This window comes from Drosophila subobscura, chromosome J, assembly GCF_008121235.1.
Source record: "Drosophila subobscura isolate 14011-0131.10 chromosome J, UCBerk_Dsub_1.0, whole genome shotgun sequence".
Taxonomy (NCBI): Eukaryota; Metazoa; Arthropoda; class Insecta; order Diptera; family Drosophilidae; genus Drosophila; species Drosophila subobscura.
The window spans coordinates 13,821,135-13,843,449 of NC_048532.1; the positions used below are offsets into that span (position 1 = coordinate 13,821,135).

General features: G+C 48.8%; 6 protein-coding genes across 9 annotated transcripts in view; 3 read left to right on the forward strand and 3 right to left on the reverse strand.

Moving 5' to 3' along the window:
* The window catches only part of LOC117893418 (putative dipeptidase CPSG_01350), a 71,277-nt gene extending 60,248 nt beyond the window's left edge, over window positions 1–11,029 (reverse strand). The window contains exon 1 of the mRNA XM_034800030.1: window positions 9,411–11,029. Coding sequence (XP_034655921.1) covers window positions 9,411–10,916 — 1,506 coding nt within the window. The 5' untranslated portion in view covers window positions 10,917–11,029. The remainder of the gene's footprint in view (window positions 1–9,410) is intronic.
* LOC117893419 (T-related protein) lies at window positions 1,459–8,751 on the forward strand. Of its 3 annotated transcripts, none has more exons than XM_034800032.1 (8): window positions 1,459–1,768; window positions 3,984–3,995; window positions 5,549–5,898; window positions 6,526–6,646; window positions 6,707–6,850; window positions 6,922–7,720; window positions 7,791–8,160; window positions 8,255–8,751. In XM_034800032.1, the coding sequence occupies exons 3-8, from the start codon at window positions 5,564–5,566 to the stop codon at window positions 8,556–8,558; spliced, it is 2,073 nt and encodes a 690-aa protein (XP_034655923.1). In that variant the 5' UTR covers window positions 1,459–1,768; window positions 3,984–3,995; window positions 5,549–5,563; the 3' UTR covers window positions 8,559–8,751. The 3 variants fall into 3 exon arrangements, with proteins under 3 accessions (XP_034655923.1, XP_034655925.1, XP_034655924.1); XM_034800034.1 differs by having other exon boundaries at window positions 8,215–8,327; XM_034800033.1 differs by lacking the exon at window positions 3,984–3,995 and having other exon boundaries at window positions 1,459–1,784; window positions 5,559–5,898.
* A 2,353-nt stretch (window positions 11,030–13,382) lies between the features above and the next one.
* Window positions 13,383–14,741, forward strand: LOC117893480 (kelch repeat and BTB domain-containing protein 4-like). The gene is made up of 4 exons (XM_034800110.1): window positions 13,383–13,399; window positions 13,629–13,668; window positions 13,732–14,155; window positions 14,211–14,741. Exons 2-4 carry the CDS (start codon window positions 13,658–13,660, stop codon window positions 14,724–14,726), a joined length of 951 nt encoding a protein of 316 aa, XP_034656001.1. The 5' UTR covers window positions 13,383–13,399; window positions 13,629–13,657; the 3' UTR covers window positions 14,727–14,741.
* A 574-nt stretch (window positions 14,742–15,315) lies between these two features.
* Window positions 15,316–16,719, forward strand: LOC117894611 (endonuclease G, mitochondrial). Of its 2 annotated transcripts, none has more exons than XM_034801761.1 (3): window positions 15,316–15,584; window positions 15,641–15,829; window positions 15,890–16,719. In XM_034801761.1, exons 1-3 carry the CDS (start codon window positions 15,426–15,428, stop codon window positions 16,691–16,693), a joined length of 1,152 nt encoding a protein of 383 aa, XP_034657652.1. In that variant the 5' UTR covers window positions 15,316–15,425; the 3' UTR covers window positions 16,694–16,719. The 2 variants fall into 2 exon arrangements, with proteins under 2 accessions (XP_034657652.1, XP_034657653.1); XM_034801762.1 differs by having other exon boundaries at window positions 15,641–15,826.
* A 474-nt stretch (window positions 16,720–17,193) lies between these two features.
* LOC117894610 (26S proteasome regulatory subunit 10B) lies at window positions 17,194–18,572 on the reverse strand. The gene has a single exon (XM_034801760.1). The coding sequence runs from the start codon at window positions 18,468–18,470 to the stop codon at window positions 17,247–17,249; it is 1,224 nt and encodes a 407-aa protein (XP_034657651.1). The 5' UTR covers window positions 18,471–18,572; the 3' UTR covers window positions 17,194–17,246.
* A 615-nt stretch (window positions 18,573–19,187) lies between these two features.
* LOC117894890 (peritrophin-48) lies at window positions 19,188–20,483 on the reverse strand. The gene is made up of 2 exons (XM_034802172.1): window positions 20,305–20,483; window positions 19,188–20,232 (listed from the first exon to the last, which is right to left on the reverse strand). Exons 1-2 carry the CDS (start codon window positions 20,309–20,311, stop codon window positions 19,226–19,228), a joined length of 1,014 nt encoding a protein of 337 aa, XP_034658063.1. The 5' UTR covers window positions 20,312–20,483; the 3' UTR covers window positions 19,188–19,225.
* Between the last annotated feature and the right edge of the window lie 1,832 nt (window positions 20,484–22,315).

Below are 22,315 nucleotides of genomic sequence, written 5' to 3' on the forward strand. Positions count from 1 at the left end.
ACAATCCGCTGTGGAGTGTACTCACAAAAGTTCGTCTGGGAGCGGCGCGTGATGCTCCGAAACCACGAAAAAGCTATAAATACTCATAGTTGAAGCAATGAAAATATGTTATGAATATTTATTAAACTAATTCCCCATTGACGCGAATCGAATCGAATTGTAACTGCTCTCTTTCCTGCGATCGCTGAGAGACAACATCCAAATTTGTTGTCTGTAATATCGGGTTCAATTAGCACTCGAATTAAGCGAAAAACGAGCAGAGGAATAAGACGTATTTGTTAAGATCTGTTTTGACTGATTGCCTCCAAGGCAGTCATGGGAAATTGTGAACCCATTCTGATTGTCTTGGGCCAAATCATGTGGTTCTAGAATCCATAGAATCAATGTTCAAAATGGAAGCAAATACAGTCAAAATATTATTTAACTGTTCTCCAATGACTAAAGCGGTATCCCCTAGAAATTAAGTGATATGTGGCAGAGTACAGTCATTATTTGTTGCCTCTACTACGAGTATATACAATACTAAATATTTTTGTGTATTTGCTTGAGTCTTAGCCTCATCACCCGATTCCGATTCCTATGCAAAAAGCTCGTTCAACCGCGACTGGTCACGCACAGCCCAACAGCCTCCAACTCCGCCCCTTGGCCATCACTTTTCATATATATTTTGGCCACATACACAAGCTGATGTACGCGGTCAAGTGTTTACAACTCGAAATTCAGCTGAAAATTCAACGAAATAACTCCGCTCCGCTCCGAACGACCGCTAAACCCGTTTGGGACGGAACGGACCTCGCGCCGAGACGCAGGTCCACAGCAAACAGACACCCATGGAAAAAATACAAAGTTTTAATTGGTTGCGCAAACAAAACACACACAAAACGAGCGTCTAAACAAATCAAAGCCAGTCGGCAGTCGCCAGTCGGACAGCAACTCCAGTTAGCCCCGTCAGAGGGCATTTGCGTGTCCCCCACTCCATCCTTGGCGATCTCCTCTCTCCTCTCTGATCTCTGTACTCTGCTGTTTCTCTTTCTCTTTCGCTCTTGGTGCGCATTTGAAACACGTTTCACTTAATTATTGGCGCATGCAATGCAGATCCAGACAGCTCCTTCGGGCTGGGGAATCCAAGCTAGGACTTGGCCGCTGCACAGGGCCAGCGACTCGTCCCGAATGATATGGCCAAAACCTGCTGGCTAGAAGCGTACCTGTTGCCAGGGTCCCCAGCGATGGCCGCAGACCCGCAGACACGAGCGAGACGCGAGATGCCGCGCAGCGCGCTTACCTGTTAGAGGTGTGGCCTAGCGGCGAACGAGGGTCCGAGCGAGGTTCGGCCAAAGCGCAGGCCAGAGCGGGACGGCTCTATGGCCGAAGAGAGAGTAGACAGAATCACGGCCGAACATGGCCCAAAGCAATAGAGGAAGCGAGCGCGGCTTGTGATGGTGGAACAAATTAGCACCGATCGTCGATCATTAGCTCGGGAACGGTGGCAACGCAAACACACGCTCGGCGGCGAAAAACTCGAAACTCGGCGACTCGAAACGCAAAGCAAAAAATAGAAATAAAGCAAGAAACGCGCTATACTCGGCAATCTCGGCTGCATGTCCTCCTCTCCGCCGATCCCAGCGAAACTGATAACGATACGGAGAAGGATCTGACCAGATCTTTGTGAAAGTGTCTTTGTGCGCGATCCGAAAGCTTGACAAACTTCAACGAGAGCTTCTCCACGGGATTACAGCCGATACGCCGGACAAAGGCGGGAGCACTCTTTGCGAGTACACAAATATGTAAGTGGATCCCAAAGTCATATGCAATAGGAAAGGATATCAGTTTGTGGGGCGGCTAAGATCGCTTTGAAAGATATGGAAATAGTTTTGAAAGCTTGCACCGAAATACGTTCCTTGGAAATTAGTTTTTTTATATATTTCAAGTACTCATTTCAACAGGGATACATTATTTTTAATCTCAGACTATTAGGATTTATCTAAAAGCTATTCCAACCTGTATTTTCATCACAGTTTTCATATAATATCATTGAATTTTATGTGACAACTTATGAGAAAAGAGAAAAGATAATTATTTCACGTTAAGACACATGTTTTATTTATGAACAAAGTTCTTACACAAATTCCATTGCACATTATTGTCCACTTAAAAAAATGACCAAGAAATAGCCCAATCTCGGCAAGCGATATTTTACTCAAATTCGATTAACCCAAGAAATTATAAATATAAAACGAGTTAACAGCAAAAATAGTTCATAATCTAATAAACGAAAGCAACGTTCCCTTCAAAAGGGAATTGCGCATAAAGATTGGTTAATTCGTTGATCATTACCATGGCCAAAAGCTGTTCTATCGATGGATAGTTGTGTTTATTAAAAATCAGATTAAAGATCGAAGAGGCTAAGACTGTGCGTTCTCATTCTGGCCTGCACTCATAACTGTACTCGATTAACGAATTGGCAAGTCTATTGAAACGAACGTGTGAAAATCAAATGCTAAATCTAAACAAAAGCCCAAAAGCGTCGAAGCTAATCACAATATTCACAGATTTTGACACTTGGCCGAAGAAGAAGTGCCGGCAAGACGCGGGCCAGCGACAAAAACGATCTCTTAACAATCCTAATAATATCTCTAATGACATAAAACAGCAGCACAGCCGATGTTCACACGCAAATTAGTAGGAACATAAGAATTCGCAGGCCAGACAGAGATGGTAGGCCGCCGGCACCACACCCGTAGATGGTCGAATATGGCACGCTTTAGATCAAGCAGCCAATTACGACGCATGTGAAAATTATCCTATTAAATGCAAATCGAAAAAAAAACAGATTCCCATAAACCGACCCCAGGAAGCCGGCCCCACTGCGCCCCCGCGCCGCCACAAGAGGCCCCAGGCCCCGTTTAGTACTTGACAAATGCTCACTAATTAATTACAGTTTGTACAAAATTTTAGTACACCTCTCATAAAGTGCGTCCGTCCGTTTGTCCGGCGGCGCCATCACACTTTCCGGCTCTGGCTCTGGCTGTGTGCAGAAATCAAAAGTGCGACACACGCCCCCAGCCAAGCGACTGCCTAAAGTGACACCTCGAGTTCCTTTGGCCCAGAAACAGAAACAGGAGCAGAACGGCAGCAGGACAGCAGCAGGACGCTGCTGGGGCAGGGGCAAGATCACGGCCAGGGCCCAAGTCTAAATTTGGTTTATTTTCATGCCAAGTGGTGTGTGAAATTTAGCGCAAATTTGACTTAATCGCCCCCCGATAAGCTACTACCAGCGGCCAATGACACTTCTCGCCACCCGCCTCGATCCTTAGCAGGTGTGAAAAGCACCCAAATCGTAATCCTTGTGCAAATTGGGAAGCCGCATGAATGAAACTATGTTCAGGCAATGCCATAACATTGATAGAATCGGAAGCAAAGGGTGCTCCATCGCGAATACCGAGGCTAGGTTTAGGCTGGGTCTGTTCAGGTGCAGATATGTGGCAGGTTGATAGGTTGGAATATTTTATTAATAATATTTAAGCAGACGGCACTTGATTGAATAACCTCCACACAACTCAGAGAAAAATTATATAAATCAGACACCTTCTCTGAATTCTTCTTTGATTGCTAGATAATTCGTAGTGGTTTTACGTGAATCGAAACTTTCTATATGGGCTTTTTGCTCAGTGTGTGCCAGTCATAAGATTCGTTTGATGTGTGGCCTCTAGGCCACATCGCCAGTACGCCATTGCCATATTACAAAAGGTTTGGTTCGATTTTTTCTAGCGGCGCATATTTCATACGCAAGACCAAAGGAAATAAAAGAGAGAAAAAAGAAGAAAAAAACTTTCAAAGAGTCTGAGTAAATATCAAAGTCACGAAATCATTCAAAATCAACAAAAGCCAGCAACAACAAAGTGGATGGGGAAGAGTCCGATGCGATACAAACCTCAACTCGAGTCAACCCGTCATGGCAGCCATCAAGAGTCGAAGTATAGAAGTACGAGTATATAGCCACGCAAAACACACACACACAGCCATAGCCAAACACACAGACACACACAGATACACGAGGAGACAACACAACACACAAAAACAGCTTTTCATTAAGCTTGGCGATGCGATGCCATGGAGCAGCCGCTGGAGATGGTGGATTGGTGTGGATCGATGTGGAACACAAATACGAGTGGGTACGGGGGACCCAGCGACACCCGGACAACGATGAAGAGTGCATTTTTATGAGGTCTTCTAAGTACATATCTGCCACATGAGAAAACATCCAACAAATTGGGTGAAAATAATCCCAATGCCTTATTGTGGCAGTGCATTGCAGGAAAATGCAAATAATTGTGTACTTTAAAATCAATTTAATTGAATTCAGTCAGCAGCAAAGAGCATTCAAGTAAACCCACAAGCAACCGCAACAATGGAATTAAAACAAAATAAACCAACAGGTCGAGTGGAGTGTAATATTATTTAATCTTTGCAACGGAATGGAGTGGTTTCAGCTTAAAGAGGCTTAAGAGACACTCTTTTGATTGATTTGCCTTTTTAGCAGGGATTTGGCTGATTGATTGTACAATTGATTTTATGTGTATATCACCTTGGAGCCCCGAGGGCAACCTGTTCGGGTGACACCTTCAAATTAAATGTCTGACAACGCAGCAGCAGTTGGTTCTCCCTCGTTCCACATACAAAAATTCATGCGTATGACTGAAGATGATCAAAACACTTTTCAATAAATCAAATTTTACATCCCAAGCAAGAACAAAAGCCATCCCGTGTGTGTGGGTCGGCTGGGGAGAGGGCGGGCCATAAAGAAATCCTAGAAATGGGAACGCCGCACCGTCGGCATTCAGCATCCAATCCATCGGTTCGGTCCAATAAAAACACAAACACAAAACAATTAATACATTTTGTTAATTTATGATTACAAAACATTGCGAGAAACACTTTCGGTCAGAATTTAGACATCACTGGAGTCGTCCGACCAGATCTGAAGGGAGACCTCTTCCGCAGAGAGCAAAAAAAGACTCTGACCCTGGCCCCTGGCCCCTGCCCCGACCAAGACCCCGTCAGCGACGCAAACAGAGGTGTTTGTTGCCGCGGCCATAAATAAAAAGGGTGCCCGTTGTTTATGGCCAGCCAGCATCAGTCTCAGCATCAGTCGTACTGTGCACCGTAGTCTGAGAGTCAAACTCAAACTCAATCCCAATCCCAGTTCCACTCTCAGTCCCAGTCTGAGTACCAGTCCCAGGCATGGCATGGCTAAAGTGTGCAATATAATTAAAAGCCGACAACAGAGAGGAGCTGGAGGAGCATTCTTCTAATGCTCCTGGGATAGTGCTGTAAACGCATAAAGCCGACACTTCGTCGGCCAGTCGGGTGAAATGGCTTTGATGTAATGCCCCGTGCACACTGTCCATGAGATGATTGTGCACACTCGTACTCCCCAGTCTTCCAGAATACCACAACGAATGGGATTAATCGAAGTAAATTTAAGGCTCATACTATTCTTTGTGCAATTTTATTTCTCGTTTAGCTAACATTTTTGTTCTGTTTTTCGGTTGCCACAGCTGACATGACCACATCGCACATCTTGTCCGCCGTGGATCCAACTACCGGACTCAGTGGCAATGTGGCGGCAGGCGGCGGGGCTGGATCGCCGCAGCATGTGGCCCACAATCACAATGGACATGGACAGGCGCACGTACATGGACACGGGCACGGACAGGTGCACGGCGGCGGAGGAGGTGGCGTGGTGGCGGTTGCCTCTGGGCCCAGCGGCAGTGGCCGGGCAGCTCCGGGCAGCCCCAGCGAGCTGGATCGCAATCTGCGCGTCTCACTCGATGATCGCGAGCTCTGGCTGCGCTTCCAGAATCTCACCAACGAGATGATCGTCACCAAGAACGGCAGGTAAGTGAGTCACCGAGAGACCCGCTCCTACCACCTCTCGCGAATGTGCTAACTGGTTTTCCAATGCAAATTGGCAATGGGTTTTGGAGCTTTTGTTTTTTGTGTGTGTCTGTTTTTTGTTGCTGTTGCTGTTGCTGTTGCTGTTCCTGTTGCAATGGTTTTCCATTTGGCGCTGTTTGCGACGGGTCATAATGAAGCGGTAACGTTTCGCTGCTGCCTGGAGAGGGACGCAGACTCGTGTGCGGGTTACATACTTTTCTCTACTTCAAAATATTTACCAATTTACGGACGCGTACAGTCGCTGTGGCTCTGTGCGCTTAGAATATGTGGAGGGAGGCGGGCCTTGCCTGGCCTGGCCTGGCCTGGTCAGGTGCTAATTAGCATGGCCCGGCAACAGCCGCCATCTTGTACTAATTGTTGTGGAACAGAGCGCGCATGGACGCCGCGCATGGCCGTTTCAATATTTACCCGAGACGCAGTCGCACTCGCACTCGCAGCCCCATAGATCGGTTTGGATCGGATCGGAACGCACTAGAGACTGTGGAGACTGTGGAGACTGGGGGCTTAACTCTCTGTTGCATAACTGTTTTAATCACTAATTGCTGCTTCATCTGTTTGACAATGCAGACGCATGTTCCCGGTGGTGAAGATCAGCGCCTCGGGCCTGGACCCGGCGGCCATGTACACGGTTCTGCTGGAATTTGTCCAAGTGGATTCGCACCGCTGGAAGTACGTCAACGGCGAATGGGTAAGCATTTAAATTTCGTGTCTTTCGTCCAGCTAATTATCATCACATTGTGTCTGACAGGTGCCCGGCGGCAAGGCGGAGGTGCCTCCCTCGAATCCCATCTACGTACATCCCGAGTCACCCAATTTCGGGGCACACTGGATGAAGGAGCCCATTTCCTTTGCCAAGGTCAAGCTGACAAACAAGACCAACGGCAACGGCCAGGTGAGTGATCAGTAACTCATTTTCTCCTCGAGATCTAGAGCTCATAATGTAAAATTGCTTTATCTTCGCAGATAATGCTGAACTCCCTGCACAAGTACGAGCCGAGGGTGCATCTGGTGCGGGTGGGCTCCGAGCAGCGGCATGTGGTGACCTACCCCTTCCCGGAGACGCAGTTCATCGCTGTGACGGCATACCAGAACGAGGAGGTGACCTCGCTCAAGATCAAGTACAATCCCTTCGCCAAGGCCTTCCTCGATGCCAAAGAACGGCCGGACACGCTGTATCCGCACGACACCCACTACGGCTGGCTGATCCCTCCGCCCACACACTACGCCGCCGCCGCTGCTGCCGCCGCAGTGGCTGCCCCACCACCGTTGTCCCTTGGGCAGAGCCACAGCCTGGTGGGCGCCAGCACAGTGTCGTCGGCAGCCACGTCGGGATCCAGCTGTGATCGCTATGGACGCTCGCTATCCCGGCCCGGTGTGGCACCCACCACCCGCAGCACGCCCTACAGCAGGCCACGAGTCGTCTCGGGATCGGGCTCTGGATCGAATGGCAGCGCCGGCAATCCCTCCTCCTCATCGCCACAGCCACCATCGGCCCCGCAAACACCCACCAGCATGCAGTCGACGGTGCCGGGATCGGTGAGCACCAGCGTCAGCAGCAGCAGCGGAGCTGGAGGAGGCGTTGGATGCTACGGCAGCGCCTACTCGCAGTCGGGCTTCATGCCAGTACCCGTGGAGGCCAGTCCCACGGCCTCGGTGTTCTCCTATCCCGGCAGTTGGCAGAGCAATGGCAATTACTGGAACGCCTCAAGCGTGCCCGGCCCCATGCCCATGAACGTCTGCAGCAGCAGTCGCAGCACCATCTGTGAGTGTAGTCCCTGTCCCCGTCCCTGTCCAGGGGAGTGACATTACCTCTCGCTCCTTTCTCCTTCTAGCCACGCACAACTCGCCATCGCCGACGAACGGATCGCCGAGCTACACGACACCCTCGCCCAGCTACACCATCCACCATCTGACGCCGCACGGCCACCAGTACAACATGGGACAGACGGACCTATACGGCAGCGGTGTGGGGGCCACGGGCGTTGGCTCCTCCCAGACGGCGTACGGAGGCACGCATCAGGTGTACCATCCCACGCCCACCTCGCCCACCCACCAGCTGTACACGAACGTGCTGAATGCTCCGTCGGCGCTCAGCTACCCCACGGGCGGATGGCACAACGGATCCGGGGCAGAGTACGGGCTGTACCAGAATGCAGCAGCGGCCGCCTACTACCAGCCAGAGTACATTCCGCTGGAGATTGGGTAGGTGTGGGGGCTCTATCCACTGGGAACTTGATCCACTTATCGCTAAAGTAGCTATCAATGATTCCCGTCTCGAATCGCGTTCTGCTTACAGCTACGCCTCTCACCCCCTGGAGCCCGTGGACGTTTCGAAGGCGCTGGACGATCCGCAGTCGGAGTTGTACAAGCCGAGCGATGAGCACAGCTCGGTGATCACCCTGGAGTGTTCCGGCTCCAGTCTGAAGCACAACGACATTAAGCTGGAGTCCTCCGTCGCCTTGGATCATCACTCTGTGGACAGGGGCGCAGCCGTGGCCAGCGCCAGTGCCATTCCAACGGCTGTTCCCACTTCAGTGGTCACTGCGGTCAGCGCCGATACATGGACGCCTCTGACTCCGCCCCAGAGCACGCTGCAGTAACTGGCAGAAGTCGCAGACGCACAGTCCCAGCCCTTAGACGCATGACCCCCTCCCAATGGATATTCAATCGTTTTAGACTTAGAAGTTATTCTCTAGCAGTCCCCAAGTGCACATCCCAAGCCCACTCCTACTGTAGATTTACTTACGCTGTAAACATTTTCCTATAAAGCCTAATCAATGTACTATCTTTAAATGTTCGAAAAAGTACCCATCTTTGTGCTTCAACCTGGTGGACACTGGACAGCCCCGTAGCTCAATTGACAGCTTTTAAACTCAGAAGTCGGACAACGAAGAGTGCAAGAATGGCCCAAGAAAAAAGAGCAGGGAGATACCTGCTGGCTCATTGTTCGCCTCAGTGGGATATTCAATTACTTGAAAAAGTTCTCGCCAATGTGAATGCCAGCCAGCCCAGCACAACAATGGCGCACTTGACGCAGTTGCAACCTGCAGCAGCATGGGGCAGCCACCAGGTTGATCTCCAGGCAGCAATGCCCCACAAAGAGCTCTGATGGTAATCAGTTTAGCTTCAACTTATGTGAAGGCATTAGGAAGTGTAGGAGCTGTAAGGACTGACCCACCATTCGGATGAAGAAGCGCAATTAAAATTACATGCCAGAATCATTTGCCAGGGAATGCGCACGTGGCAGAGTGGCAGCTGCAGCTGCTGGCTGACATTAGCCAGGAGAGGAAGGAACTTTGACTCTTTCGCAAAGGTGAACAGAGAATTCTAAAGTTCAGGTTGCGATATCGCAATTATCGTATTCGTATTCCCAGTGAAGTTCATTCCAGTCGGGTGAGAGTTTCCTTTGGTAGTTACATAAAATCGAAGCTCTGGGCTTAGCCTCCACTCACCTGATAGTCCATCGAGTTGCCGTAGCCCATGTGATTGCAGGAGCACGAACAGTGCTTGATGTGCTGCTCCAGCTCATCGTCCATTATGGTGTGACCCCCCGGCATGGCCATACCGAGGCCGAGTGCGGCGTCGGGCTGCTGCTGGTGATGACTCTGGTGATGCTGATGCATATGCTCCCACTCCCGCTGCTTGTAACGAGCCTCCATTGTCTGCTGGTCCACAATCTCGAGCGGATTTGTGGTCAGGCCGTTAATCTGTTGCTGTTGCTGTGCCTGTGGGGGGGTTTGGGTTTGAGTTTGTGGCTCCCCCGGCCAGTCCAATGAGGCGGACTTGAATATCATTCGACCGCCTGAGAGTGTGGATTGCATTGCCCGGCCAGGACTGTTGCGGGGACTGTTGCTGTTGCTCTCTTCCACTGTTAGGCTGCCAGCGCGTAAGAGCGCGCCACGCTCGAAGCTTTTGGGCTTGTGAAAAGCTTCGTAAGCAACAGTTTCCTCCACAACGTCGCCGATGGCTTGGTATCGCCTCAGCGTAGCTGCCGCTGGCACTGACACTGTGGCGGGGCCTGACATTGTGCCACCAGTTGCTGCCGCTGCTGCTGCGGCTGTGGGAGTCACTGTCACCGCCGAACTGGCCGCACTCAGCATCAGGCGAAGGACCTCATTGGTGTCCGCTGCTGGCAGTGGCACGCTGCAGGAGCCCGTCTCCGTGGCACTGTCCAGCACATCTGCCTCCAGCTGCTCCGCGTTGAGCTCGAGGTCCGAGGCAGCGTTCGACTCGACTGGCGGCTCCGTGCCGTGCTGTTGCTGGCGGCGAGTGCGCTGCCCGATAATGGAGGCGGCCGTGGAGTTGGCCCCGTACTTCCAGTAGGTCTTGCCAGTGCCCGTAATCCGCTGCAGCTGACCCGGCAGCGGCATTGGGGGCGCTGCATTCTGGCTGGCCTGGCGCTTGCGGTCCTGCAGCTGTTGCAGGTTCTTGAACGTCTTCCGCACCGGCTGCGTGTGGTGGAGCGTGGCACATCGACGCATGGGCGGCGGGGTGTACACGGGCGACACGCTGTAGCTGTGGGAGTGACGCGAGGGCGACAGCGATCCGCTTGACTTTGCGCCCACGAGGCGGGCCCTCAGTTTCTTGCCAAAGCCTCCGCCACCGCCACCGCCGCCGCCACCGCCCCTGGGCGAAAGCGAGTGGGCGGAGAGGGAGAGGGCGCGCGTGAATCGCAGTCCGGACAGGCTGCCGTGCCCGTTGCTGGAGCTTCCGACGGACTGCTGCTTGGCGGCAATCAGCTGGCACTCGTCGATGGTGGGGAGCTTGAGCAGATGTGGATGCAGCTGGGCGTAGGTCAGGGCTGGCTTGGCGCCACCACCACCAGCTCCAGCACCAGCACCGCCGCCATCCGATGGCAGTGGCTCAAACAAATTCCTCTGGCTGAGGGCCAGGAACTCGCGCTGCTCCTCCTCTTCGAGCGCCTTCAGCGCCCGCAGATCCCACTCCCCGGAAGTCATGGCTGGCAGCACCCGGAAAGAGTCGTAGTTTCCACCGAATCTCGCATTCGCCTTTCCGCATTCACATCCCGCGCGTCGCTTGCAGTCGCGCAGAGCCAGTTACCGTTGCCTCACGAGGCTATCAGCGGAATGAGCCCGGCCAGGAGTCTGTGCTGGTGCTTTATAACGGCAGGACGAAAGCCCAACAGCAGGCTAACAGCAGCGCAGCAACAGCTGTGGATGCCAGTCTGAGTGTGGATGCCAATGTGGAACGTAAGTGACCTGCCGTAACATTTGCGCTGAACCACGTCGAACTAAGGCAGTGGGTCGCAATGTTAAGGCTTGTGCCCTGCGCCCTGCGCCTTTATGACACTGTTAATTTACATAAATGTTAAGTCCATGCTGACGAGATGATGGGATGATGGGGTGAGGGGTGACAGTGAAATATGCAACTGCATCCATTTGGCATCCAAGGCAATTTCGCAGTCGCCAGCCAGGATGATGCCGTTGCCATTTTTTGTTAACCTCAGCGGTGGCCTCCCCGCTACAGCCGCACTTCTGTGTGTAGCACAGGTGTAACACTTGCACATGTGCCACAAACATATATCCTCTGGAGTGCCGTCATCCTTCATCTTGACGTACGGCCATCCATGATGAGTGTAGAAGTGGAGTGGAAGGTTGCTGCTGCTGTTGCTGCTGCTGCTGCTGGCTGCATTCCCCCGAATCGTGTTAATGAAATGCAAGCTGTGGCCCTCAAATTTGCATTATATGCAGATCGGGCAACGTGCAAATACTATGCCAGCCACATAATTAATATAAAGCGTGTTCAACAAAGTTCAGAAATACCTTAGCATTAGGGGATATTTTGTGTATATATTTTGGCATTGCTGGCTCTGAACTCATCTATGATGAGTCGAATCTATGATGTAAATGCTGCTTGCCTCACCCTATCTACGCCTCGCCCAGACCAGTGCCACGTCCCACTCCACAGGAAAAGGGATGTGTTTTTTTTTTTGTGTCTGTATAATTAAACACAAATAAACACTCATGTGTTTATTTTTAATTGCGAACTGTACAAACGTAATAAATTTGAATTATTAAAGTTCATATAATAAAATAAAATTCAAATACAAATCTGCGGATTACACAATGCAATTGAATTCACAGCCAACAAATAATTATTATAGGCAGAGTAATTACCAAACTCGGACTAATGTCAAGGACTTAAGCCGAAAGCATTTAAACACATCTGTCGAATTCATTGAAACGATAATTACGCGTACATTGTGGGCCAGTGGCACTGACTATGAAGACCATGAAAAACCATTTGGATTAAGTGCCGAATGAATTGAGAAACTTTATTATAAAGCCAACATATAACTCGCTCAAAAAACTTGTAAGAAACCGATAGAAAGTTGTTTCATTTTCTGATCCATATTTTCAAACTATCCATCTGTAATCCTAACCTTTAGTGTACATGGTTTGATGCCACATCGAAGTTGGAGCCAAAGTCAAGCCGCAATTTTACCAGGAACATCTGACCTGATCCAGAACAAGCCGCCATGCACCAGGAAAAGTTGCACGAGCTGCCCTGCCGCCCCAATAGAGCCACGCCGCCTGTTGCAGAGCTGCGTTTAATTTCGCTCGTGGGGGTCACAGGACACAGGAGAGCAAATTCGAAACTACTTCATGGGGAAGATGTCTGGGCATCTGCCTTCGTTCTGTCGCTCTGTCTGAGGGGCAAACTTTGGCCTTAACCGTCAGGCGCCTCCCAAATCTACGCCGCATGTTGTGCCTGCAACAAAAATCGAGAGCATCCCTCTGAGCGAGCACAGGACCCGACCGCATCCCGGCAGCCTGCGGAGGGGCAACTGAAAAACTTATTGAATAGAAATCCAGTTTCGTTTTCCGAAAACTTAATATTTCTGCTGTTTGTGTTCGTCTCCTCCCAGATCCGTCTTCAAAGTCCCATAGAAGATACCACGCCCTCTAGATACTTTTAAGCCAGGACGGGATTTGGCTTCCCCCAAGATCTACCCACTCCAGTTGACGTGCGTATTGTAGATTCATTTCATCCACTATGCAGGCACTCGGTCGGGTGAATTTTATTAAAAATTTAAATGCACAAAAATATTTATAAGTTTCCATTCCACATACAGCCATAGAAGCTTAAACCTTCAACTATCATTAGTTAATTAATTAGCTCATTCTTCAGAAGCTCTTCCTTATGAGTTGCCGATTCGGCTATTTTACACCTGGTTCTGGCTATTTTTGATTAAAGTTAGAAAGGCTGAAAGCTAAATTTTTGTGTTGTCTCTAATGCCATTTCCCTATTCGCAGCAACAGCAAATTTTCAAGATAAAAATATCGATAAGTGAACATTAAATATCGGTAAGAAGGTAATTATTATATGCGATATATTTACGTATATCGATAATAGCTTCAGGTCTGTCAGTTCTCAATTTAATCCATTGCCCGTCGGTCAGGCTTCGCAAAATTTTCTGGTAAGAAAAGTTGTACTAAACGCCTGACTGTGTATTATCATTATTAAGAAAATGTTCATAAAGTACCAACAATTCAAGTGCAGTGTAGCGTACTTGAGTTTTTAGCAAAGAGAATACATTTTTTGTTAGAGGCTCAGAGAGAACATGCAGACTTACACACATACATACACATATGAAGTGCAAGAACATGTACATGCTAATGCCGGGAAGTACATTTTTCTCTTTTCAGAAACTTCGTCACATTACGCACTAGCTACCATGGATACTTGGTAAGTTGGCACATAAATACATACATATGTATATAATATAAGTGTCGACTCTTCGTGTTTTAGGCTGCAACCAGTGTTTACCGACCTGCTGGAAAACAAAAAGTTTTCTGATTGCCTCATCGTTGTGGAGCCTGAAACGTTTGATTGCCACAAAGTGATCTTAGCAAGTGCATCCGAGTTCTTTGAGCGCATGTTCCTAGGGGATTTCAAGGAGTCCAGGTGTGGCCAATTTATTGTGAACGATGTAAAGCCGGAAACGTTCAAATATTTCCTGGAGTACATCTACACGTACAACATTAAGAACTTGAAAAAGTACAACAGCACAATACTCATGGACCTTTTGGTGGTTGGAACCAAGTGGCTGGTAGCCTCACTTCAATCAGATTGCGTTAAGCTTCTCACGGAGCGAGCCAAAGCGATGACGATTGGCGATCTGCTCGAACTATTTCAGGGTGCGCACAAATCGTTGATCGATGTGGCCAAGAAGGTGAGCGATCCATAGGCTGAAATGGGGACTGGTCTTAATTCATATTTCATTTCAGAACCTTAAGGAAAGATATAAAGAACGCATGAATTGCTACGAAGCTCTTATGCTCACATCCGACGTCTTCGAGAAGTACCTCATTGTCACCGATGGCTATATGGAAGAGGTCGAACGGTTCAAAATGATTCAGGCCTACGTTAACGTAAATGGGTTGCACGTTGCCGAAACGTCCGATTACTCTGGAGATGCTGAGCCAGATAAAAATGAAGCCTCTGGTGTTATAGAGATAGAAGACGTGAACAAAGTCGGCGAAGGAATTCGCAAGGAACTGTGCGAGGTGAAACCCGTGGGCGACACTGCCACCAAAGCAGTCGAGCTCGACGTAGGCGACCAACAAGAAATGAAACTTAAAGCCATACATTCAAAATATGTCCGCACGCTTTTGGGATATATAAATTATGAAAATATGACCAAAGCCCAGTTCTTCGAAGTTGTTGGAAAATCATCTTTGTTGGATTTTAAAGAAAAGTTCGAAAAATTCAACTTAACTGCTGAGTGGCAGTACGAAGATTGACTTGGGATGCCTGGATTTAAAGTCGCTCACACATTACTCAATTAATATGGAGAAATAAAGAACCAATCACATTATTATTATTATTATTTTCACAATATTTATATACAGAAACAGCAGTTAGCAATGGCGAGATCAAATTGGTCTACATGCTGCACTCTTTTGTGTTGTATCCTAATAGTACAAACGCCTATTAATTATATTTGAGTGTAAAATCCACGGCAGCTTTATGTGAACAGCTGCAATATAAGGAATGGAGCGAGACGAGTGATGTGTCTCGCTGTATCCATCTCTCTCTCTCTATTCGCAAAAGTGAATGCCGTTTGGCCAACAACTATGCAATTAATATGTATCGATACTCTGCTACCATCTCAAGTCAGTGTATCGATACTCTCTCACCATCTCAAGCTTTTGGCAAACTGTCATCGCTATGCGCTTATTTCGTTCGCTTTTCTGTTTAATTTTCGGATTAGCATTTGGTTTTGGCTCTTTTTCTTATAAAGTGCTGGTATAGCATAGTACCGCAACAGTTCTGATCGTCATGTCAAAGTAAAATTTCAAATGTACTAGCCTTGATTTATTTTATTTCAGTTTGTTTGTACATTTCCTGAACTGAAATGTAGCGCCTTATATACCCACAAAATTATATGTTTTAATCACTTTTTGGTATGCCTGAATTGGAATTGCATCATAAGTTGAAGAATGCCAATCTATACTCTCTTCCCGCTGGTTGCTGTAACAGGCGCCGCGGGTTTTCTAATTGGAGCCCTTGCGCAGCAGGACATATCATATCGAAAGCTCAACGATGAGATGGTCAGGGATCCGTATGTGTTCCGGAGCCGCCGCAAGATATTCAGAGCGGTACGAGTGCTAGACGCAACCATTACGGATGCTTAAACCCCTGCTTCAATCCTTAGTTATCGTTTCTAGGGATAACGGCCTCACCGACAGTGCAGCTCACAGAGCGTGGCCAGAGCATAACGAGCGAGAGCAGCTTCGAGGAGAGCGAAACCGAATCGTCGGAAATCATATCATCGCCCGATACTGGCAGTGTGTCTTTGTTTGAGCAATTTATTCTTTGGAGCCGCAGCCAAGTAAACCACGTGGTGAGCGTTTTGAAAGTTTGAAGCCCAGATTAATTAAATTCCCGACTCGAACCATTGCAGATCATGTTTATGACCTTCTCAATAGGAGCGGAACAGCCCCACTACAAGGAGATATCACACGTGGCAAGCATCATGAAGTACGGCTTTCCTGGCATGGATGAGATACGAGTCTACAAGAACTTTGTGCTCTCGTACGATCGTCGCAACCGCATCGCCCACTGGGTCTGTGAGCACATCAGAGGCGAATGCCTGGCCTACAGAGATCCCCAGACGCTGGAGAAGCCCAACGAATACATAGCAGACCAGAGCATTCCGAGCATGTTCTGTCCGAACATGCGCGACTTTCGCAACACCGAGTGGGTGGGTGGCCACATGGCTTCGCCCCAGAACTACAAGTGCAATGTAACAATGTTTAACGAGGCCTACAAGTTCCCCAACATAGTGCCAATCAGTCGGGCCCTCAAAAACAATGTCTGGCTGCGTCTGGAGCACTATGTCCGTGAGCTGGCTCTCAAGTCCGGCTCGGTGTACGTGTACACGGGACCCATGTTCATGCCACAGCGGATCACCTTCAGGAACTGGGCCATCCGCCACCACGTGATGGGCATGAATACTGTTGCTGTGCCCACCCACTTCTTCAAGGTCATTATCAGTGAACACAGGCAGCCGGGGGTCTTGCCCTTTGTGGAGGGCTATGTGGTGCCCAACGCAGAAGTCGACAGTGAAACGGATCTCCGCTCTTTTCTGGCCGACGTCCGAGACATCGAACACTTTGCCGGACTCAAGTTCTACGACGGGGAGCAGCGCAAGCGTCTTGATTTCACCTCAAGCGACAGTTCATGGGATATTGAATACATCAACTGAATAAATCGGGCATTATAATGTGGCAATCGCTGGCACACAAATAAAATTAACTGAAGCATTCCACACCTCGGGTCCGGTTCGACAAGCGTTGCCAAAACGCCACCAGCGACCCACTCGTTCATTCGCGAACAACAATGGCGGAGCCAAAATTCATTAAACATTTCCAAACTGCATATTTGTCATGGCCAATGCGCCCGGACTGCGGTGCCAGCTGCGGGACCAGGCAGCACAAGCTTGCACAATACTCTGATTTATTGCCCGGTTGCCATGCTGACATGCGCTTCAGAGGAAGGAGGCACGCGGTCCCACCGCGGACACGTTCCACTTGTATTCTTCTGGGCCAGTATAAAACAGCTGAGGGAACTGCTAGACTGAGAAACACTTGGAATTAAAGACAGAATGAATCCCAATACATATCCACTGAAGACATTCCAAGTTGAGTTTATCTATGCCAAATACAGTAACTGATTAGCTACAGCTAGACATATTTAATGCATTTATAAATCAGAGTTTCTTATAGCTCTACAAATTTTCTGGCAATTAATTGTGTTCCCTAAATGGGCTTGTAGTCCAATTTTGATTCCAGCTTCTTGTTTCCCCCAATTTTGCGCACCGCCTTCATAAAGTCCTCCTGCAGAATGAACTCACGGTCGGCGCGTAGGGCAAACAGTCCAGCCTCAGTGCAAATGTTGCGCAGATCAGCGCCGTTGAAGTTGTCCGAAAGCTTAACAATGGCCTCATAGTCGATCTCGCCCTGCTTGGACAGCGGTCCTGCGTGTATCTTGAGTATGTCCATGCGAGCCACTTCATTTGGGAGAGGGATCTCGAGCTTGCGGTCCAAGCGGCCAGGACGCATAAGGGCCGGATCGAGAGTGTCCGGGCGATTGGTGGCCATGATAATTTTCACTTGGCCAAGGGCGTCGAAGCCGTCCATCTGGTTGAGCAGCTCCATGAGGGTGCGCTGGATCTCGCGGTCGGCGGAGGTTCCCTCGGAGAAGCGGCGCCCACCGATGGCATCGATTTCATCCATGAAGATGATGCACGGCTGATGGTCGCGCGCATAGGCGAACATCTCGCGTATCAGGCGCGCACTCTCACCAATGTACTTGTCGACAATCGCCGAGGAGACCACCTTGAGGAAGTTGGCGTCCATCTGGGAGGCGATGGCGCGGGCCAGCAGCGTCTTGCCGGTGCCAGGCGGCCCGTACAGCAGGCAGCCCTTCGGCGGGTTGATGCCCACGCGCAGAAACAGTTCCGGGTTCAGCAGCGGCAGCTCGATGACTTCGCGCAGCTGCCGTATCTGCTCGCCCAGTCCTCCAATCTCGTCGTAATTCACGTTGCCAGGATCCTCGTGAGTCATGTTGTACACAAGAGGGTCGACCTCGCGTGGTAAGTAGCGCATAATGGTCAGCGTGGTTATATCCAGGGCGACGCGTGTGCCAGCCTTCAAGCGCGACTTGTCGATCTGACGCCTGCAGCCGACGACGTAGCGCGGCCCGCTCGACGACTTTACAATGAAGTTGTCCGGAGTCAACTGCTTCATAACCTCGCCCAGCATCTGGCCAACGCTCTGCATCGAGTTCAGGGCATCCTCCGACTTCTCGTATTCGACATTGAGCACCTTGTGCTTATCACGCAGGGCCTTCAGACGAGCCTCAAGCTCGCGGTGCTCCAGTAGCTTAATGCGGTAGTTTTTAAGCGCCTTTGTGCGCTCGTTCTCCACGGTCGGACGTGCAGCATCCGATGCTGCAGTTCCAGTTGCAGGTGTCTGGGACATTTCAAAAATTCTGCCTCTCCTCTCAACTTTTGATAGAATAAAGTCTTGAAACAAAATGGAAGCCTCCTTAAAATGCCGAATCACTTTAACGTGCTCACCGCTCGGTGCTCGCAGGTATGATTTTTCGATTTAAAATACCAAATTTAAAGTGCAAAAAAGTCGCAAAAGTATATAAATAATTATGTGGAATGAGAGTTAATTATTATTTGTGAAAAATATTTAGTAATATATATTAGTAATATTCGGACATTAATTGACTTATTTGGTTGTGAGTTAAAAGTTTAGGCCACGGCCATAAGTGGAACTAGAATGTAAAGCCCCAAATTTGCAACATTTTTTTATTCCGCAACATGTTCTTCGCCATATGTTGAGCTTTTAAGCAACACAACATCTTATCAAGGGTGGTACATATGGGGATGTACATATGTATGAATGTGTGTTCATATTATCAGTTTTTATTGACGTAGTGAAGAATTGCAAAATCAGACTCATAGATAAATCCCCTTCCCTTCAGGTGGCATTGGCAATGGATTCCGTGGGAGTGAGTGGTTCTTCCTGCATAGCAATGTCAATGTTATGTGACTTCCTCTTGGTACCCGGAGGAGGCATTGTTCTGACTGATAAAAAAATAAGAGTTATCAAGAATGCATATCTAAAATGCTCTATCCCTAACCACGTTGGTAATTTATTTATGTTAATGTTATGAGAAGAAGATAATAAGTGGCCGAGAATTGGTTTATTTGACATCACAATAGCTAGGCGGTGCAAGCACCGTAGGTTTTAATGGTTGAAGTACACTTCTGGGCTTCCACATCGAAGTATTCGTCGCCACAGGTCAGCACATTAATTTCCTTGCCATTGGCGCACGTTAGGTAGTTATGGCATCCGTTCACCTGGGCCACCTCGAAGCCACTGTCGCGGCCATCACAACGATCCTCATCACACTTCTGGGTTTCGCGTGGCATGCAGGCCTGTCGCTCCACGTTGAAGAAATAATCCACTCCGCATTGCAGCCGCTCAGGGTTGGGATCGGGAACCCCGGAGCCGAGATCCCGGCAGTAGAAGTAGCCACGGCAGGTGGCACCATCCGAAACAAATTTGTTGCGCACTGCCAACTTCTTGGTTCCGCACACGTCGACTGGCAGCGGGTGCTCCCCGCAATCAACAACCTTCTTTTCCACGCACGCCATCGATTGCACATCGTAGTACTTGCCCAGCTCGCAAGTGTTTTCGATAAGCTTATAAGACTTGTCGCAGGTGTAGTACTTGTTGCAGTAGCCCTCGTCGCGGAACGGCACGTTTATGGGCACGATGTCGCACCACTCAAATTTGGCCGCGCACGAAGTGTTCTCCACATGAACGCACTGCTGCAGTTTCTGGTCAAAGAACTGGCCGCTGCAGGAGCCGCTGCCCTTTAAGGTCTTCTTCTCGCAGTAGTACCAATTGGCACAGTTGAGGGTGCTGCCCACGTAGCCGTTTGTGGTGGATGTGCACGGACTGGCGCAGTAGGTGGTGTCCAAGGTCTTGTAGCAGGTGCCCTTCGAAAGACTGAAGTAGGGCGTGGTCCCGCTGCAAGTTCCGCCCGTCGTGCTGACTTGGTTCTGGCACACAATCCACTCGTTGCAGCCGCCCGGCTTGCGAAGCTTTGTGCCATCCGCAAACAGTCGGCAGACGTCATCGCCAGAGTTCAAGAGCTGGGACTGGTGGCTCAACTGCAGCACGAGAGCCAGCAGTAGGGCATACAGCATATAGCTTGTCGATCCTGGAATGGTATACGAAATTGATTGTCAGTACAAGTATCCGAGCTCTGAGTGAGAATGCCAAACGCCAGCACCTCGCATTTCGAGATAAACTCCTCTTCACTCCAAGTAGAATAATTTCAACTAACTTTCTTCGGCTCTTCTGCTTGGCCTTATATAGCCACCCCACGCCCCAGACTGCCTTGGAGTTGGCAGAGTCTTTGGCAAATGACAAGTCGCAGATTTTCCAATTTAACTGGGTTATAATTTACAAACATTTTCGAGGCTCCGCGGCAGATAAGATTTGCCGTTTAGACTCGATGTGCGCTGTGACATAAACAATGTTGGGAATTTTTTCACTTGTATGAATATTTCGGTTAACTGTATACAGTCTGCCAAAAAAGTCTTCATACAAGAGGTTTTAATAATTCAGAATTCAAAATGTCGATCATGTCAAAAATCCCAATATTAAAGAGAGTGTGATTTATTTAACATATAAAGTCGGTACTCTACTCTACGTTGTGCACATACTTTTGTTTCCGAGTGTGCCAGTTCCCACGCCTTACAATTTATGCCACTGTTAAGCACACTGTCTATAATTAATTTATGCATACGAATGGAAAGGTGTCGTCGAAACAGGAAGAATCCGACAGGGGTGGCTCCCCTGATACACTTTTATTTTATCTAATAATCCCAGAACATCAGTTCTGTGACATATTTATAGAGTTTATATTCGTCAGTGGTGATTATTCCTAGCTACTGCTTACTGATTTTTGTGTCTCTAATGATTCACATGACAACAATAACAATATTTATGAGACTGCTACCGTTTCGGAACAGGCCTCAGTGTTTGCTCCTTTTGTGTTGGTTCTCAATCGAATTTAAATAATTAAAATCAAATATAAATTGATCGCTTGCCAGGGTAAACATATTGGCAAGCGTGTATTCGTGTGTTTGTCTTCGCTTTGCCAATTCCAGACCCAATATTGTAATTCTATCTCCATCTGCTTGTATTGTATATCATGCTGCTCGCGAATCACACAACACCATCCAGCTCTGGGTATATTTATAGCTCCGAATGTGGAGCCTTCAGTAAGATAAGAGGACGATTATTTTTAAATTACTAAGCGACTAATTACGCGGCAAATCATGTCTTTTATTTATAGCCCTGATAAAGGGTGGACAATCTATTGTTATGACACGACCAACAATCATTCAGCTGGAGTTTTCCCGGGTTGGTTAAGCTTCAAATGCAATTTCTGGATGTCACATTTAGTGTTGGTTGAACAAAGAACACTGTTTTAGCCATGGAAGCCAGGGTAAGTTCATATCGAACTTATTGCCAGCAACTGATGACTAAGCCACTGTGGATACCATATTCCGATCGACGACCACGTCGCCTGCACTTTGATGGCTTCTGCCATGAACGCGGTTGCTCAGCTCAGCTCAGCTCAGCACTCATTACTCATACTCTCTGGGTTTGATTTAAGCTTTTTGTACGAGTCCATTTTCGAGCACTGACACTGACAATCTGCTGAATGGTTCTCATCAAAAGCACTGATTTCGAATGGTGCTAGAGTTGAAAATTAGCGAGTCCTCTTTATATCTATGCACCAATCGATCTCAGTTCTTCGATTCGAACATTAACTGCAAGGGCTGAGCTGTCCCCGGCTGCTCCTGCACGCATGCGACTGGCGCAGTCTCTGGCCGCGATCACGATCGATGGCGTGGCGAGTGCCGTTGATGACTGTGTGTACGACAGGGGCGACCTCAGTTTAAATCTGAGAAACCTGTTACACCTGAGAAGATTTTCACAATAGACACTGCAAGTGGTCCGGCTGCCAGTGTGAGAGTGAGCCTCTTGCGGGCCCACATGTACATGGATGTCGCAGATCAACTCACATTTCTGCTCGGCTGTCTTTTGTTGCCCCTTAAGGCAGTTGAGGAACGGCAACAGCGCTCCCCAGCTCGATGCGCTGCATGTAATGGACACCACACCGATGTGCCTTCGAGTGCTAGCATAAGCCTGTCGTTGGCTTTCCACGGCCCCAAGTAACCCAAGTGTCTAGGGCCTAGCACACAACGGCAACTGGTGCTCTTCCTTTT

Coding starts and splice junctions, on each gene's coding strand:
- LOC117893419 (XM_034800033.1), top strand. CDS start 5,564: ATGACCACATCGCACATCTTGTCCGCCGTGGATCCAACTACCGGACTC. Junction 6,647..6,706: donor AGTACGTCAACGGCGAATGG/GTAAGCATTTAA, acceptor TGTGTCTGACAG/GTGCCCGGCGGCAAGGCGGA. Junction 7,721..7,790: donor CAGCAGTCGCAGCACCATCT/GTGAGTGTAGTC, acceptor TTCTCCTTCTAG/CCACGCACAACTCGCCATCG.
- LOC117893480 (XM_034800110.1), top strand. Junction 14,156..14,210: donor TGATCGATGTGGCCAAGAAG/GTGAGCGATCCA, acceptor ATTTCATTTCAG/AACCTTAAGGAAAGATATAA.
- LOC117894611 (XM_034801761.1), top strand. CDS start 15,426: ATGCCAATCTATACTCTCTTCCCGCTGGTTGCTGTAACAGGCGCCGCG. Junction 15,585..15,640: donor GCCGCAAGATATTCAGAGCG/GTACGAGTGCTA, acceptor TTCAATCCTTAG/TTATCGTTTCTAGGGATAAC. Junction 15,830..15,889: donor GCAGCCAAGTAAACCACGTG/GTGAGCGTTTTG, acceptor GAACCATTGCAG/ATCATGTTTATGACCTTCTC.
- LOC117894610 (XM_034801760.1), bottom strand. CDS start 18,470: ATGTCCCAGACACCTGCAACTGGAACTGCAGCATCGGATGCTGCACGT.